The sequence below is a fragment of the Cimex lectularius genome, unplaced genomic scaffold (genome assembly GCF_000648675.2).
Source record: "Cimex lectularius strain Harlan isolate CLEC.00 unplaced genomic scaffold, Clec_2.1 scaffold98, whole genome shotgun sequence".
Classification (NCBI taxonomy): Eukaryota; Metazoa; Arthropoda; class Insecta; order Hemiptera; family Cimicidae; genus Cimex; species Cimex lectularius.
Genome location: NW_019392897.1, coordinates 1166837 through 1186443, shown reverse-complemented (window position 1 = coordinate 1186443; position 19607 = coordinate 1166837). Strand labels below are relative to the sequence as shown.

General features: G+C 35.8%; 1 protein-coding gene across 3 annotated transcripts in view; it reads right to left on the bottom strand.

Moving 5' to 3' along the window:
* The window catches only part of LOC106664232, a 98846-nt gene that overhangs the window by 56123 nt on the left and 23116 nt on the right, over positions 1-19607 (bottom strand). For 2 of the 3 annotated variants that reach the window (XM_014389738.2, XM_014389740.2), the window contains exon 2: positions 10788-10866. The exons of the other annotated variant lie outside the window; for it this stretch is intronic. In XM_014389738.2, coding sequence (XP_014245224.1) covers positions 10788-10866 — 79 coding nt within the window. The remainder of the gene's footprint in view (positions 1-10787; positions 10867-19607) is intronic. 3 annotated transcript variants of the gene reach the window in all.

Below are 19607 nucleotides of genomic sequence, written 5' to 3'. Positions count from 1 at the left end.
TATATATATATATATTCAGTTTGAATGGTTTTACGAAATGTCTTCTCAAATCATCCTCTTTGTAATGACTAATTCTTATTTAATTTAATAATGTATTTGAAGTCGACGGAATGGATTAAGATAATAAAAATTATAATGTATATTCTTAATTAATGTTTTTTACCATGTTATTTCACATATACCGCCAAAAATAAAATTTAAATTCAACTCTTCTTCAATTCTCTAAATCAAAAAATATTTTAAACTTTTGACAACCAGTGAATTTTTAAATTAAAATGATTCTTAAGCATCCAACCAGCAATTATTATATAATTATAAATGGATATTAAAATACTTCTTTTTTTCTTCCAATGTCGCGACGCTTAGGCAGGCTCAATATTTGAAAACAATTTTTATTTGTTTTATTTTATTTATTTTAACAATCCTGTTAGTGTCGATTATACGGTTAGTTCCTAAATAGCAGCTTAAAATTATCTATTACCAATTATCTTATTAGTTATTTTAAAAAAATTCTAGCATTGTATAAATTCATTATTTTTAATCTAAAATTTTCTAGCATTGTATAAATCCATTTTTTTTTATCTAAAATTTCTAGCATAATATAAATTCATTTTTTTTACATCCTACATGTATTTGTAAAATTTAAACAATGTTTATAGGCCCAGGCCCTGAAGATGATCTCAATAAAGATCGAAACATTGGCACGATAAAGAAAATGTTTTACTAAAACCTGTCACACCAGACCGCATCTCACGATTTCCGAATAATCATTGACTAAGGGACACTAAACACCACACATTTTTGAATTTCCCTTTCTGTTCCTTTTGCTATCACTTCCGATATAAATAATTACTCATAAAAGAGTTCACGAAATAGGAGACTGGTTCAGCTGCTTGCAGACCACAGATTGTGTTAATTTCGAGTTTGCTATTCGTTCCTAGATTTTTATAAGACAATTGGCTCAGTTTTCGTGGATATCGCTATTACGTATTCCGTTTCAAAAAGGCATTTTTATGGTTTTGATAGCTTTTTGATCATATTATATTTTTCCCCTGATTGAGACCCAAAGTTTTATGGATCATAAAATTCTTTTAACACTCCGCTCTTGCCGAATATTGCGAAATAAGTCGTTTTCGTATTAAGCCGTATTTAGTTGTTTTCAGAGGGCCGACGAATATTTATACCTCAGTTAAAATAATATAAATAAAGGTATAAAAACGAATATCCCTAATAATAAACTGTTGCATAACCGTCTAGACTTTCTGTTTTATGCTCCATTTGCCCAATCGGCGGTTGAATTTCTATTGTAGTCGTAAGGTTTTTTTAATAATAATAATAATAATAACAACGGAAAGAGAAAGTATTGTAAATGTGGAAATGTAGGTTGATAAACTACGCTTTTTCCGGTTTGCTTTCTTCGACTTTCTTTACAAACGGTACTGACAATGCCGGTAATTCAGAGGGTATTCACAATCGGATGCCGGCCGATATCACTGTACACCTGGAACAAGATCCGTTGACATTTCACCGAGCTACGGGCAAGCCTATTTTACGTTTTTCGGTTTAGGGAGGATAAAATTGAAAACTTTCATTATACTCGTAGTTTGTTCAAGTTAATATTATGCCGTTGCTTATGACGCTTTGAAATCACGGATTTTTGTTAATTCACGATATTTACGAAACGAACAAAGAATGATAAATAACTCAATATCTATGATAATGAAATTTCAGTGAAAGAGAAAGTTCTGTTAATTTAGAAATACGTTACTACGCTTAATGTTATGCTTCCAAACTATCGAATTAGGGACGCTTTTGTATTCGTGCAGGAAGTCGAAAAAATTGTTCTCCTCCAAAATCGACATTTACAATCGAATTTTGTCTTTCAGACCTTTCTGAACCAATTTGGTTCTTTGGTGACTTTCATCTTGTAATTAATTAATTCTTTGTAACCGGTAAAACTCCAAAACCACGAGACGAATTTTTATGAAATTTATAAGGATTGTGAGGGTTGGTTTCTAGATGGTGTCCTATGATTTTCATCCTGTTTCACGGTTTCGCCTGTGCTTGCGCAAAAGTAAAATCCCGTAAGCACTATCTCTGAAACCATTTGCCGGATTGTTTTTGAAATTTTCAGAGATTATGAGGGTTGCTTTCTAGATGATGCCCTATGAATTTTATACCGAACGGAATACCATGTGCGCATGCTCATGCACAAAATGTGAGGAAGCTTTCTACCCACCCACTTGGCAGAATTTTTTCTATTAGTACCTACATATTACAAATGTATTTCGCTCGGCCACAGCACTAACACTAATGCCAGCGCTGCATCCGGAGGGCACATGCCATGAGAAACCAGCCAATGGCACTTAGTGACGGGTTAAGAGGCATGGAGGCCTCCGGGCAATCGTCGCTGAAGTGGACCTGGCGGGTTCTAGGTATGGGAATGTGTAGAGAGGATTCGAGCAGTAGGGTAAGGATGTGTTGTCGAACTTTTGGAATCGGGAACGGATCAGGTCGTTGACAAAAGGAATGTTGAGGTCGTTGTGGATAGAGAGGTTAGTGCATAGTAAGAAGTTTGGACGATTTGTCTGAGGACTTTTGATTGGATAGATTAATTGGATGTTCCATGGCTTGGCAGAACCCCACAGTTGCATTCCGTATGTCCAAAGTTGTCGCAGTAGTCTTTTAAAATATTAGTTAAGCGTTTGCACTCAACACGGATGTCGGTCTTACAAGTCTTCGTAGAAGTTATGTTTCTTAAGTCTTGCCGTGTTCGATTAGTTCGTTGACAAAAGGAATGTTGAAGTCGTTTTTGAAAAGATAGTTCTTATTCACAATAAGTTGTTTTGCAACCAACAGGATTTCGAGCTTTTAGCTCATCATCAAATTGAAGGAGTTCTACTACTACGTCTTTCGACATGAATAGCAAAGGTTTTTTGTAAGACTTTTGCAATTCATGTCAAAAGACGTGGTTGTAGAACTCCTTCAACTTGATGATGAGCTAAAAGCTCGAAATCCTGTTGGTTGCAAAACAACTTACGGTGAGTTGGAACTATCTTTTTAAAAAAGGATTGAACACCGCACTCACTCCATCATACATCATTTCTATGTTGAAGTCGTTGTGTATAATGAGGTTAGTGACGTAGTAAGGAGCTTTGATGATTTATCTGAGGACATTGCTTGGAAGGACTGGATGCGCTGGATATTGGATGGCTTGGCAGTACCCGACAGTTCCACTTCGTATGTCCAATGTGGTCTTCCATCCGTATGTGCAATAGTCCTTAGTATTTAACTTGAATGGAAATCGGTATCTCTGTGTTGATGATGTACAGTGGAGAGAATGACGGTATTAGAAGTCTTCGCAGTTGTCCAAGTCTTCTGTTAAGTTGTCTTTTAAGTCTTGTGTACCAATTCTACAACAGTCTGCTCTCTAGGTACAGCCCTAATATTTGACTTGCATGGAAAGTGAGCAGGGCAAGTGTTTTTTTTTCTATCTGAACGTAATCTGATAACATTTTCTTCTTTCAGTATTGTCCTCCACTTTTTGCACCAGTTATCAATAAGAATCATATCGTCCGCGTATGTGGTGATGTTAATAGAGTATATAGGTAGGACAGCCGTATAAATAATATAAAAGAGGAAACCAGGAATGCCCCCTTGTGAGACGCCAGCTTGTATCTATCTGATTTCCAAGAACTCGTTGCCGCCCCTCTGAAGCAGCGTATGCTTTTTTACCGTGTTAGACAGGATTTCAGGATAAAGTAATAAGGAGTGGTAGGAAGCTTTTACGTTTTATAAAACATCCCCAGGGCGCCACTGCGCTACTAGGAACGCATCCAACAATATTTTTTATACAATAAAGCAGAGGAGATGGGGATGGAGGTCGACAACTCGGAAACCTGATGGATAAATGATGAGGAAGAAAGCTGTTTTTAATAACAATTCATTAATTTTAATTAAATATTAGCTTTGAAATAAATTCTGATGAATTAACACTATTATGACTCTTTTCCTGACGCTTAGTGTTTTTCAACTTTTAATTATTTTGCAGTTGTAATTACAATTTAATAAAGAGGGCTTGAGGGCTGTCATGAATGAAAATTAAAAGGGCAATGCTAAGAATTGAAAATAAAACACCCTCTAAAAGTAAAAATTATGAATAATTTTTAAATAATCAGTCCAAAAAGTGTTAATATCATGATGTATTTCATTTAACCAAGTATTGTAATTTGAAATTGTAGGGCGTATAAAAAAAAACCGTGTTATCAAATGCATGCCGATAATTTCAAGGACGATAAAGACGGTAATTCTATTTAATGTTTATCAATAATTAACACCCTTTTGTAGAGCGCTATCAAAGTTTATAAATATTCGACGGCTCAATAAAGCTTTGGCTTAATGAAGTATATCGATAAAGAAAGATGACGATTCTTTACGAAATTTTTGTAGTAAGACGTTATTAGATTTTTTTAAATTTACAGCTTTCGAAGCAGCCCGTAAAATTATTTAACGCCGAAGGGGTCGTTGACCAGCACGAACGTAGTTGAAAAATTCAACAGTAGAGATTCGACCTTGGATTGGAAGAAGGGCTCATGGACGCCAACCATGGATATTGATGAGGTGTGCAGCAATCTGTAGAATGAAATCCAGTGCCTTGTTGAGGTGCGATGGGAGTTTATTTGTGTAAATTGTATCAAGTTGAAATGGGATGAATCGATGAGGAAGATGTTAGATGACTTGAATGTATCGATTTGTGAAATGGGATATCCAGATAAGGCCAATATTTAGGCAATTCAAGCTCAAATGAAAATAAAATTAAATTGAACTTTTACTAAAGTGTGTGGTGATTAGTGATAGTTAGGCCATAATTATTCAGAAATCGTGAGATGCGGTCTGGTGTGATGTAGGTTTCAGAAAAACATTTTCTTTGTCGTGCCAACGTTTCGATCCCAACACTGGCACTCTCAACACGACACGCAAGAATGGCACACTTACGCAGAAAACAAACACTTTGAGCCCTGAAGATGATCTCAATAAAGATCGAAACGTTGGCACGATAAAGAAAATGTTTTTCTGAAACCTACATCACACCAGACCGCATCTCACGATTTATGAATGATTTTACCAAAGTTTACAACCTATCTCTATAGAAGCATGAAGCCAAATTGATTCCATTTTTTTATTATTTTTTAAATCGATCAAAATATGTATGGCACGGCCAGACAGTTCGAGGAGAAAGCGAAATATTCCTCATTCCAGCGGATATTCTAGAACATGTTCCAAACCGGGCCACGCCGAGGGGGACGGACTAGAAAGAGGAAATTAAGTGGTCTTCTATTGAAATGACCTCCAGGATGAATTGATGCGACCTTGCCTAGAATTCCCTCGGTTGAAAAATCAGGTGCAGAGCAGGTTCGATCCGGTCCGGTAGCACGTACCCACCCGGCGATTAATGACTCCACGCTCTGGGAGCATAAGCAACGGTAATCCCGCTCATAAATAACCGGTATTTAAGGGATGATCTTATCTTAAACGCAGCGACTCGGGATATTTTATATTTAGAACGGCTTATTCTAGGAGGGGAATTCCTTAAATTTTCTACTTAAGCTTTTTAATTCCAATGGCATCACAGAAACATTCCAATAATGCCGTCAATACACAACAAAACTATTTAGGTTTTACTGGTTAAATATACACACCAAAACGCGGCGCAGGAATGGGCAACCAGACCAAACTTGCAGAAATATTCGTACAAGCTTAAAAATAGGCACATATATGTACGTAACATTGTAGCCACGACAATAAGGTACTAACTGACCTGAACTGAAACATAAAAACACACCATTCACTGTAGAAACTGAAAACAAGAACAGAATAAACTTCCTCCACCTAACTATTTTTTTTCTAATAGTTACAACGAAACAAACAAATATGAGCACTCAACTCCAGTTTCAAAGGCAACTAAAATCACAAGACTGAACTGAACAGACAACTGAAAAGAGCTGATATAACAAAAAATAACACAAACCCACTATTGAAAAAGACAATAAGTAGAAACGCATCTGAGAGAAAAAAGACTGCTATAAATTGTGGTTTTATCTTGGACATTTTGTGGTGGTTGGGGGGCTGTGCCTCGTCCCTGCTTATAACCGGACCCACCAAGCAGGGAGGCTAAGGAAACCAGAACGGAAACGAACCGAGCTGCAATATCATCAACCCGCAGACCTTGAGAAGAAATCAAAAAAACAGTTTCGTCTTAAAGCGTGTACGTAGATAATCAGCGTTAAGCACCAATACAAATGTCTGAGTAATGGTGGTAAAATGTCAAAATGTTTTTGACAGACCAACCTAGCGAGGAGACGGTCCAGGATGATCGGAAACGAACAGCTGCAGGTTCATCACTCCGCAGGCCACGCGGAGAAATTTTAAAATATAAAAAAGAGCTTCATTAACGAAAAATAAAACAAACCCACCGTTGAAAATGACGAGAAGCCGAAACGGGTTTGTCGGTCTATACATTTGCTACGAGAAAACGTAGTTTATCTTATCGTTTCGTGGTAGGTGAAGCACCAGTCATCCTGGTCAGCTTATCCTCGGTGCTCGTGCGTCAGGCATATAAGAAGTGCGAGGCAACAAACTAAAACTACGACTGTACCTGAGAATAACTAACACTGTCTGTTCTTCCTTTTCTCCCTATCCTCGCAGTTTAAATTTTTCAGGACAAGTTTCGACATACAACACCCAGTTTGCAACCTTTATTAATCACTAATAGTGAATGAGGTGTTCAAAATAGTTTTTAAAATCATTTAGAATAATTTTCCAAAAGGTGGATACAAGTTTTTTTGAAGATCATTAAGGATCTAAATAACAGACAATTTGAATCAATCATCTAGCTGTGGCATCTAGAGGTTGCAGAGTAATGACTCTGTTGTTGTTCGTTTCACATCCTCGTATCATCGCGGGTTTATGGTCCGTCAGGGTTATAAGCAGGGTGAGGCATCGATTGAAAATTGCACAACACCGAAACGTGTCTGCCAGGCCAAATCAGAGACGATCGCAAACCAAATAACCGGCAACGACCAAACTACAAATGTGACCCCAGTCATTTAATGTTTTGTGAGATTTTCTTAAGAACAGTCAGTACGGCAAGTACTACTTCAACGTTTTCCTTTGGTGCGTCTTCAGCCCTTTTCTCATCGTAAAGATGCTAACTCGTTGAACACCCTCCTTTTTTCGTTTTTGCCAAACGTCGACTTTCCAGGGAAGAAATGTTCTCTTTCATGAGGGGGCAGGTTCCCCGCTCCAGTAATCTCGTACACCCGTCACGCCCGGCAAGTTCATTAGAATGGGTCCCAGGGCCTTCTCTAATTCTCCCTCACTATTTACTTTTGTCTTGTATTTATACTAGTCACGACATCCGATAATGTTTTCGACCTGTTAACTGTTATAAAATTAAAACAAAGTTGAAGGGAGACGAAAATTGGACGGTTGTCTAATCAAAAATGGATAATCGTATAAGTACACTTTTGATAATTCAAATAATTTTTTTACTGTACAAACGGAATGTATAAATTTATAAAACATAAGACAAACAGTTTCGCTAATGATGAATTTTTCAACATAGAAAACACAGATTTTATTTGACAACTTTATCTAAATTTCAAGTCCAAGGCGAAAACAATTTGTGTTGCTACAATTCCACAGGCAGAATATTTGTAGTTTTATCATTTCCGGTCATCCTGGTCGGCTAATCCTCCTCTGTTGAACCAACGGATCGAGGAAATAACTGTCACAAACTCATCCATATCCAAACCAGCGAGGAAAGGTGGCCCAGGATAATTACAAAGGACTTAACGACTTTAAACACATTTAATCTAGCGCAAGCTGAGAAAAAGCTTGTGAACCTTAAAACGCCGATTTCTTCGAAAACGCTCATGTTCATATGTTCATAAAGAGGAATGAATTGCTAGATTCATTTGCATTGGGATGATGGAGTGGTTGTTTTTCTGATTCTCTTTTTTTTTACCATGTGCTCCAAATCTAGGATAGTGATTTCCTACTTTCTTTTTTCCGCTAATTAATAGATTGCTACTGATATCATGAATAAATTAAATCGTAGAATTATGTACCAGTTAAAATTCCATTGAAGAAATTAGACCAGAAGTCATTCCGCCGTTTTCATTGGTGGCACAAACGTACAACTAGAACATAGGGCAATACTCAAACGGGTCTGAAAAAACAAAACCAGCGAGTAAAGGCGGACCAGGATGATGGTCAACTAACATCTGCAGTCATCAACCCGTAGAATACACAGTAGTATTTAACGATAACTGATTTATATTTCTCAAGGGGCAAAAATACAATAATCATATTACAATACAGAAACTTAACAACATAAATAATACCAGGAAAAGAGGAGTCGTGTAGATTAGGACCAAAAGTATAAAAATAATACGTGAGAGAAGTAATATTTATTCTGATTTGAACCTGATGACTTCACCCCGCAATAAAAACGGTAATATGAGAAAAATTGACTACCTTATTTGATTATCGGTCTTCCAAGCGCTTGTATACCTGTTCTCGAATATGACTTGACTTAAATAAGGTTATTAAATTGTTAAATTTTAAAAATTCGGAGCAGTAAATTCAGAACAAATGATTGCATTATTTCATTTCGATGTTATTAACCCTTGTATTTTATGGTTAATTTTTTGTTCAATTTTTGTACACTGGACATGTCCAATTTTGTTTATGCTTAGTCACTCAATATTCTCTGTGCATGTCACTTTTCTACAATTCCAGGGGCGAATTCCTTCTAGCGTTTGTAATAATTTATTGCAATATAAAGCCTGATCAGTGTTGGGTTCTTTTAAAAAAAGTGTTATTACTGAAGAACCACGAGATCTTTCACAGTAGAGGAATGCTTTTTATTCTCAGGCCCAAAGATGGTTTAAACAAATACCAACTCTGATTAATTTTCCCATGCTGAATTGTCAGCAATGGAAAGCATTATAACTGTAAAATAATTCTGATGTTGGTGTGTTACATATTTTTCCAAAAATAGCTTATATCCATTAAAATGAACAATAATTAGCAATTATTACATATTGTATGATAAAAGAAACAAAATGGATAATATATATTATTAAATAGTAATTAATGTTTAAAATGTAAACTTTTTTAAATTATAACAGCTCATGAAATTTCTTGATATAATTATACAATATTTCAGATGGAATATAAAGTTTTTTGCGGTCATACCAATACCAATCTGCAATATTTTTGGAACAGTTAGTTCGGTTTTGCCAATAGTTTAGGTCTATTTTTTCAGGCGCTTTTAGACATTTTGGTTTGTAAGGGATACAAGCAAGGAGAGGAATAGAAAAAACCCCACTACTGATAAATGGCGAGAAGACGAAACGCGGCTAACAAAACTTCAGGAACATATAAAAAAGAAATCATTGATTTCTTAGAAATCGTACAGAGGTAGCTGTTGATTTCCGATCATCCAGGTGTCGCATATGTATACTCGCGTGCTTTGGTCTGTGAGACGTGTTCCAGCGTTCCGCAGACTTCGGTGGTGACACAAACCTACGCCTCAACTTACGGCAATACTCAAACGCGTCTGACAAACCAAAACCCGCGAGAATAGGCGGACCAGGATGATCGTAAACGAAAAACTACAGGCTTATCTACCGATGACCACACAGAGAAATCTCACAATATAGAAAAGGTTGCCTTAAAGAAAAATCACATGAAGCCACCGTAAAAAATGAGAAGAAGAAATGCATCTGTAAAAAAACAATTACTACCAACTTGTATTTTTAGGTTGGTTATTTCTTGACGCATAATGGTTGTTTCCTCGTCTAACCCACCAGGCAGCGAGGATATGGAGACCAGGATTAGTTGAAACAGACGAAAATGCACATTTATATCCCGGTAGACAAAAGAGAAAAGATCCAAAAAGCAAAAAAATATTTGTCTTTGGTCTTGACGTCTGCGTGATGATTTATCCCATGCTCCTAGTTTGCCTTTCCACGATGCTTTGGACGCACTTCGTCATTCTCCGCTTTCATAGACTGGTCAGGGATAAACAGGTTGAAACACCAAACAAACCTACTAATGACGACAATATGACAAACGCGTTTGACAGACCGAACCAGCGGTTAGCGGACAAGAATAATCTGAAAAAAGTACATCAACCGTAGACAACATATAAATCTCACGATATAAAAAAGACCTGTCTTACGAAAAATAAAACCAACCCACTATTGAAAAAGACGAAAAGCCGAAACTCGTCTAATTACTACTACAAATTGTACTTTTACCTTGGTCGGTTCGTGGTGGGTGAGGGCTGTCTCGCCCTGCTTATAACCCTGACGCACCAAACCGCGAGGTTAAGCAGACCAAAATGAACGGAAACGACCAGGTCAAAGAGCTATGTATAGACTTAAAATGATCTGTTTTATTCTGAACGGTGATTTTCGGAGAGATATAAATATTGTTTATAGAACTTTATTATTTTTCATATATTCATTTTTTTAAAGCATTGACATGAGAGGTGTCCTTACTAATTGTTTTCTAAAGTATAGCAAAGTTTTTCTTTTTTTTGGAAAGATACACACAACACACACTTTAAATTTTTAAATTTAAGATTAAACAATACTAACAGATGCACTACTTTATAAATGTATATGTAAACCATGCAAAAACCTCATACGACTATGTAAACTTGTACAACTACAATTCACTTTCCATTAGATGTTTTTGTTCTATTTTAGACTCACTTTTCTATTTGTAGGCCAGAGGCACCTTCCGCGCCCAACGTCCTTGTAATGATCACCAATGGTACCGAGCAAGTCGCAACTGAACAAGAAAATATTCCTCATTAGACACCAGTCGGAAAATAAAAATCGCGGCCGACTTTTTACCATTGAACAAAGGTTTACTTCCAAACATTATGGCCAGCAAAGTGTTTGCAGTGATAAAAAGTTTGAGCTCGCACAATTTAAAATTAATACATCACTTTTGTAAATACTGTTTTCCTTCAAAAACTTTTTTTTACGTTTACAGATCTTATTCAGTACAAAAATTAGCATTTTTTTAACAACGTGAATTAAAAGAATAAATATTGATGAACATGAGAAGTGATCTTGGGATCTATAATGAATTCAAACTTCGGCAGAATTCTGAAGGATAAGGTGGATAACATGAACCACCTTCAATCAATACTTTCTAGTTCGTACATTTAAAATTTAACCTAAAATAATAAATTGATGGTAAATCATGATTACATGTATGAATCTAAAACAAACTGACAGAGGAGAAACGTTGAACGTTATGTGTATAATTTTTTTTGTTTAAATTTGGATTTTGGATTTATATAAGCTCAAATCCCACATCTATGTACACACACACATTTGCAAAGTTGCCGCTCAATTTTGAACGGAAAAAAACGTGAATTTCAACACAACTAAATATTATCCTAATAAATACTATAACAAAATAACTTCAAATTAGTGATTAATTTATAATGTCAAATATTATTTAGGTACATCTTTAAAATAGGAGGTAAGTCAAAATTTATTATATTATTTATGTATTGATCTCCATGTTTAATTTTACATTTTTTATTTCATGTTTTTAATTACAATTAATCTATCTTTATGTAAGGTATTGGTTGAAATAAAAAGTTAGCGTTACGAGCGGGATTCGAACCCACGACCTTCGGCTAAATACGCCGCTGCTCTACCTTGAGATATCGCGACTTCGATCCACTCGGACACCAATTTCCCATCCAAACCTACCTTTCGGATTTTACCTCCTTTTTGCCATTTTTCAAGGTTGATTGGGACAAAACATTCAATACCTTACATAAAGATTAATTACTTAAAAGAAGTTATTTGGTCAATCGGACCACGAAATATAATGGATTTTTTTATTTCTCAAACCAATCTAGTTCCCTCCCTTTGTTGAAACAGTGTATTTAAACTTAAATTATGCTCATGGAAAAAACCGATCACTCTCATCCGTATTTTCAAGAATGTATAAATTTTTGACCGTCATGTTTTCTCAAATTTTACGATCAACGGCTTGGTTTCGAACTTTCTAAAAAAAAGTAAATAGGGAAGCGACAATTCTTACTTATTCTTACTTTGACTTTTTGGGATGCTAATGCTTCTGCTGTCGATAACCACTTGTTTACCTCATCACAATTCAAATTTTTTCCCCAAGGCACAACTGTTCACAGTTTGGTTTCGCATAATTAATTAAAATAAATTATTCCAGAATTTTTAGTTTTATGAATGACTGAAGCTAGGAAAACATTTTTTTGTCGATAATTTATTTACTTGTGTTGTAATTCAAGTTTTTTGCAAGTTTAAATTTGAGGAGCATTAAAAAACCAGCATCTCACTGGAACTTCGATTTGGCGGTGGATCGGAAAGTTCACTCAATTCATGTCGAGAACGCGTTTGTAACTCTTTCAACTGATGATGATCGTTTAATGCTCGAAACAACAAATCTATGAGTAAAACCATAATTTACAAAAAGTGAATCTACTCACTCACCCCACCTTCATAATTTCTATTGACAATCAACCGATACTGCCTTTTGATTTATATTGGGTATTTAAAATAATCCATTAATCGTCATTATTCACAAAAATAATCGAATTTATGAATAACATTTTTAAACAAATTATACATTTAGCACATGAGAATCTATCAAAGTCGCTTAAGTGTAGCCGTACTCTCTTAATAACATTACACATTTAACATAATAACACAGGAGCATTAATAAGCGTTGTCCTCTATTTGATATGTTTAAAAAATATCCAATTCATAAACAGTGGCAAGTCCTAAGTCTCTTAAGCAAATTGTACGAAGACTTGCTAGGATGCTCCTTCGTCACTATCCGCACAATAACACAATTAGTACGATATAACCCGTAACGTGATTACCCTTCACTTTACAAATCTTCAAGTCTTCCAGTCAAACTGTCGGACAAACAAAAGGAAATGTGTCCCACGATGGATCAGAACGTGACAGGACGATTCCTAGGTACGACGTTATTATACATTAATAAACCCAATCCAGTATAATGTTCACGAATTTGCGATCGACCGGAGGCTAAACCACTCCACTACGTGAAAGATAAATCCTCAATATTTTGGGACTTGATGGCATTACGAACAGGCCTGATGGCAATTTAAACGAACAAAGCTCCCGGACGTTGATCACATTCCAATTACAGCAGAGGGGGCTTACATTTTCCTCTGGAAAGCTCCAATTCCGTCAATTTCCAGAAAACATGTCAGAACATATCGACTCGGACAATTTTGTCGAACTTATTATTTTGATCTTTATAAACTAGTAAATAACGGCAGTAGAAAAGATTATTTTTTTCTTTTTTTAACAATGATGGAGTTAATTACGTTACGGACGAATGCAAGAATGAAGATACAAGTTCAATACAAAGTTTATTTATTATATGAAATTCGTTTATCAAGCAGGATTTTTTTAAAGTTAATAATGCGTTATTATACATATTTAATCTACCAGCAAATTAAAGTTTTTAATTACAAAATTACACCAAAGAAGCAGTTTATATGGAAGATGCGTTAGTCCAGAATGGTTATGTCACGAAGAACCTACGTCGCTAATTCAAAGATGATCATTACTATAATGTAGATGATCACTGGGCCCGCCTTTTGAAACGTTTATTCTCGATCGGAAGCGTTTACTCCCATGGATATCCATATAGACACAGGCACGAACGTACCTAACTTCATGACTAGCTAGAGGACCTTAAGATTTTTTCAAAATTGGAAAAAAAATAGGCTCTACATACTTGTTTTGCCACTTTTAAACTAATTAAGAACTTTCTCTTCGTGACATTATGAAAACTTACATTAGCCTAACTTTGTTTCCTTATTTCTTAGAAGGATAAGGTTTATTTATCGGTGCACTTAAAAAAAAATTGAATACACGTTTTACAGAAAGAAACTTGTACGTCATATTCTCTTGTATACTGTAATTATCTGAACGGCTAGAAGAAGATGGCAACAATCAAGAGACCATGTAGACAAAAACATTCTTAATAATATGGCTCAAAAACTTAAACGAAACCTAAAAAAACTACATGACGACTCAATCACAAATTATCTAGAAGACCTAACTCCAGGCGAAGCCACTGACTACTCGCTGTGGAAGGCCATACAAAAATTTAAAAGACCAATCGCCCAAATTCCTCCATTAAAAAAAGAGGATGGTACTTGGGCGAGAGATAGCAGAGAAAAAGCCGAATTGTTTGCTAGTTACCTTGCTGAAATCTTCAAACCAAATGAAATCATCAATAGCAGCTTACTTGAAGTAACAACCACGCCACAAGAAGAAAATATAAAGCTAGTTTCACCTAAAGAAATAGCACGAGAAATTAAAAATTTACCTGCTAAAAAGACTCCAGGATATGACCTTATCACTGGAGAAATACTGAAACAATTGCCAAAAAAGGGTATAGTTAAACTAACATACCTATTTAATGCTGCTATCAGACTGAAATATGTTCCCAGCATCTGGAAATTCACAGAAGTCATTATGATAAAAAAACAGGAAAACCGGCGAACGAGGTCAAATCATATAGACCAATATCGCTACTACCAACAGTGTCTAAACTCTTCGAAAAGGTATTATTAAAACGAATAAAACACATCGTTGAAAAAAAGAAAATCATTCCTGACCACCAATTTGGATTCCGAACAAGACACTACGACAATAGACCAAATTCACCGAGTAACGGACGTAATAGAAAAATCTCTCGAAGAAAAACAAATTTGTTCTGCTATCTTCCTTGATGTCTCACAAGCTTTTGATAAGGTCTGGCACGAAGGACTCATCAATAAACTAAAAGGTATGCTACCAAAGCAGTATGTCGATATTATCAGTTCCTACCTAACTGACAGACTGTTTAGAGTCAAACAAGAAGATTAATATTCAAAATTAAAAACAATAAATGCAGGAGTGCCACAAGGTAGCATATTAGGTCTACTGATTTACTTGTTATACACCAGTGATTTTCCGAAAATATGGAGTAAAAATACCTCAAGAAGATCCAATACACCAATTTAAAACTACGGAGGTCGATCACTATCAACTAGAATTTATTTATTCTATAATATTATTGTAAAATTAATGGTTGGTTTAGTAAGACCAGTTTTAATAAATAAATTTAATAGAAAAATTTAAAAAATCTGAACTTATTACACAATTGCGGTATTTTGAATAATTAATTAATGTGATGTCAACAAATTATATTATCAATATAATCACATTGATAAATAGTAAAATATATTGTGGAATCTAGAGAGAAAATGATTTTGGCGGCAACATATAAAAAAATGAAATAAATAACTAATAACTAAAACCATAACTAAAAAATGTATGCGGGCCGGAACATCATATGCAATAAAATCAACAAATAAATTATGAAAATAGAGGAAAAAAATTCAAAAATAGATATATTTCATTACAAAAATTAGTTGAAAAAGTGGTTGTATTTATGTTTCTGTAAAATCTCCTGAAATTCCTATGCCGTAAAATCAACAAAAAAACAAATAAAAAAAATAAAGAAAGGAGGCAGAAAAAAGAACCCAGAATCGATATGTTCTGATAAAAAATTGTTAAACGAAGGGGTTGAATTTGTTTCTAAAAAACGGTTTAATAACACCATACAATTAAAAAAAAGAAAAACCAAACAGAAAAAGAAGCTAGATAGTTTACAAAAAAAAAAAAAAAAAAAAAAAAAAAGATTCTAGCCGGAACATCATGTACAATAAAATCAATAAAGAAATGAAGAAGGGAGCCCCAAAAATCAGATATGAAGTGTAATAACTAAATACTAATAAACCTTCGTCATTATCATCACGGGATTTGCTAAAAATACAAGCAAAATGACAAATCTTTATCAGTGCGCTTGTGACATTCCATTTTGAATGAGAAAAGAAGCAACAGGTTTATATCGATATGCTTAAAAGTCTAACAAAAGTTCGCCTTCGCTGGGGTCAAATTAATCAGGGCATTAGTTAAAAATACATCCCTGAAACCACATAAATAGGGTTTTGTTTAACAACGGATCTCAAGGATCCAGACTTCCGGCCGCCTTTTGTACCTATCCAGACCTCCACCATGCTCCCATTGCCTGACGGCTATTATGGGGGTGTTTGTAGTCCTCTTATTGACGATAATTCGGGACATTTCGGGGAAACGAACGGCCAGAACGCCCCCTTTCCCTTCTCGGAATCAGGCTGAACATTTTCTGAAACAAGGCGTAGACGACCCCCGGGAACGGTAGCCTTCAACCACCTACCTGGAGTAACAATTGGACATTAATTATAGTCGTTTCAAGGAGAGCTTTAACGAGAGTACAATTTATCTCCTCTGACCAACAAAAGACTGGTTGGTAAAAAAAAACTTATCTTTGATTATTTTTTGTGATGGTTTTATTTCATTTATAGCAATAATATTTGCTATAATATATTTCAATATATGCAAAATACATACATTGAGCAAACAGTACAGTTATAAACAAATCAGGCAGATCTGACTGGCCAAGAGGCAGTGGGTAAAAAACCAGACAAGGCTGGAACTCTCTTTTATTTTGTTGGGAGGGTATGATAGGATATAAGGGTGGGACGTATAGGAATGAGTTTTGGCTCTTATTGGGTTAGGTAACTCCAGTTTAAAGTGGACATTGACTAAGAGTATTTAGTTAAGATTCTTTCATAAATGGGATTTTTTGGGATTTGTATTCTTTTTTTGACTGGGGCTTCCGACATCTAGGTCATTTCAAGCCCCCAGCTAAGTCTATTCTATTTACACTTTCAAACACTACATTCATATAAATAAATACAATCATACACATAAATACATCCATACAATACACTTATTCCGTTTGGTCAGTGGAATACTTGATATTCCTCCACCGACGTATACTTCAACTAATCTAGATTGGGGGACGATAGAGTACTTTTATAAATATTCCGCCATCGACCCCGAACACACACTCATAAGCTCTCAACGTTCGAGGGGCGATGATGACGTTATATTTCACCCTCACCCCTCGCCATTCACGCTAATAAATACATACACTCAAACAAAATATATAGACACACAACAAGACATATTATATACAATAAAAAAAAACCAATTTCCCCTAGAAAGCGGAACAGGGGACCCAGAAACCCGCTGCAGTCCTCGAGTACCATTTTCGGATTGGATGGCATGCCTACACGCTCCCTGTAGGGACATGTTTCCAGTATGTGGGACACATCGGGCAACCTTTGTCTGCATAAGGGGCACCTGCGCGGGCTCTGGCCCAAGAGCAGATGCCCGCGTATGGCCTATTCTTAATCGCGTAAGGACCATTCCTTGTTTCCGGCTTCAAGTTCTCGGGGGCCATCTACGAATCGTGCTCTTGACGCGCAAAAGCCTCTCGGACGATCCGGCTCACTGACGCTGGCATCTTTTTTTTATCATGTTCTTTACTACTAGCTTGGCGTCAGAGGGCCTGGTCGCGATGGTCCGGTCTGGAGGGTGGGACGTCCCGGCCTTTGTCGCCTCGTCCGGATTTGTATTATTGCCAACAATAAAAGTCTCCAGTCGTAGAAAGCGTAGTAAAAATCTTCGCCATTGAATCTAAATGTTCTTAATGAATAATCCTGCAGGCCAATTGAAGATGCAGAGAAGCCGAAACGCATCTGACAAGTCAAAACAGGGAGTATAGGTCAGATCAAAATGACCGGAAACGGCCAAAAATCAAATAATCTGTTCGATGGTTCGTAACTTGAATTCAAGTTGAATATATCCGTTTGTTTATAAATTACAATACATGTTGTAAATATTCAAATGTCGGTCGTGTTTTCAAAATATTTTTATGAACGGGATGCTTTTGAATTTTCAGTTGCGTAATTCCCAATAAACTTACAAAGGACTTTTCCCGGTGGCGGTGTTCTTTGTCATGTTAAAGCCAAATCAGTGTTAAGACTTTTTTTTGAGGAGTTTTTTTTGGTTCGGTCAGTTGCCGCTTCCGCCGGTCCTTTTACGTTTGATGATAGGCGGTGTTTTTAATTCTTTTTCGCACATACAACCGTCCATCTTATTTGTAACTCATGCTTCATGAATTTTGATATTTTAAAAATAAATTGTCTTTCGGGCACTCCACAATATTTAAAAACGTAACGATTTGAAAATACATATATGGCTAACAACATTTTTTTTTAAATACATACTGATATATGTTAAAAACATTTTAATTTGTACTGATTATCAGTAATAGTGTCCCACCAACCAACAAAGTTGTCTGTACTTGAAATGAAGTTCTTTCCTTTTCTTTTTTGATATGCTCTTTACATTTTATTTTTTCTCTATTGACATGCCTAAATATTTAACTGAATTCTGGGCTGGAACTACTTCACCAATGAAGACGATTGTTTTGTCTACTAATTTTCTGTTTGTCAAGTATACATGTACGGATTCCTTCCAAGTAAATGTCCAGTCATGGATACTGTGCAGACTAAAATTTGCAGTCGATTCGGACTAAACATATGAGACAAAGACAAAAGGAAAGAGTAGGGAATTATCATTTTCTGACTGTGTGTAAAAACCGACAAAAAAAAAAAAAATAATAATAATAGCATCTGCCTTTACACTATCACCACAGCGTGTTTGGGATACGTCCGTCCAGTGTTGCATAGTTGGTTGGTTATGCCCATTTATCCTCTTGGTTTAAGTTTTAAATTAATTATCATGTACTGTTTTCAATCTTCGTGTTTCAGATGTTTTCGTTGAATTTATACGTAACAAAGACGCCCTTAGCCTTCGTCTGAGCAATGTCACCCCGAGGGAAAGTGTTCGACCCAGTCGATAATCGGGTGGAGAGTTCACCCACTCGCAAACCCGCCAGAGTTCGCCAAAGCCGTTTTGCCGTCTGATATAAATAATTAAAGGGAGATAGCTCGTAAACTTAATAAAGTAAAGCCAGATGTTACAAAAGCTTATTTCCCCATTGTTGAAGGAAAAAAGGGATCCGTTCCAAGAACGGAGTACGGATACGCCGGCGAATCCGAGAATTGATAAAATAACCTTACAATCCTCCCCACAGGGTGTTTACAATAATTGCCCCGTCTTCTAATTAGACCTCCTTTTGTGTAAGCGCCCTTTTAAATATGAATCGAGACGTCTTGTTATTCCTAATCCTTTTGATTTCCTCCCAGGCTTGAGTGAGGCCCCCTTCTTCTTTGTGCATACAATAATGGGACGCGATCATTTTGTTATTTTACCCCCAGAAAGACTGAGACCTTTTGTTTTGGAAGAAAATCATTATTAACGTACTACAAAATTATAGCAATAATGAATTATTTATTTATAAAAAAATTGACTTGATCGTAATCCATATGTCCATACGGACAAGAGCAGGTCTATCGACCGTGATCATTAAAACGGCAATAATATTTTTCAAATTGAACTGTAAAGTAACTATGTACATCCTTAATTTTCCATTAACATTCGCACCCGAAGCATTTTGTTGTAGTCTTCAAGACTAACGTTCCA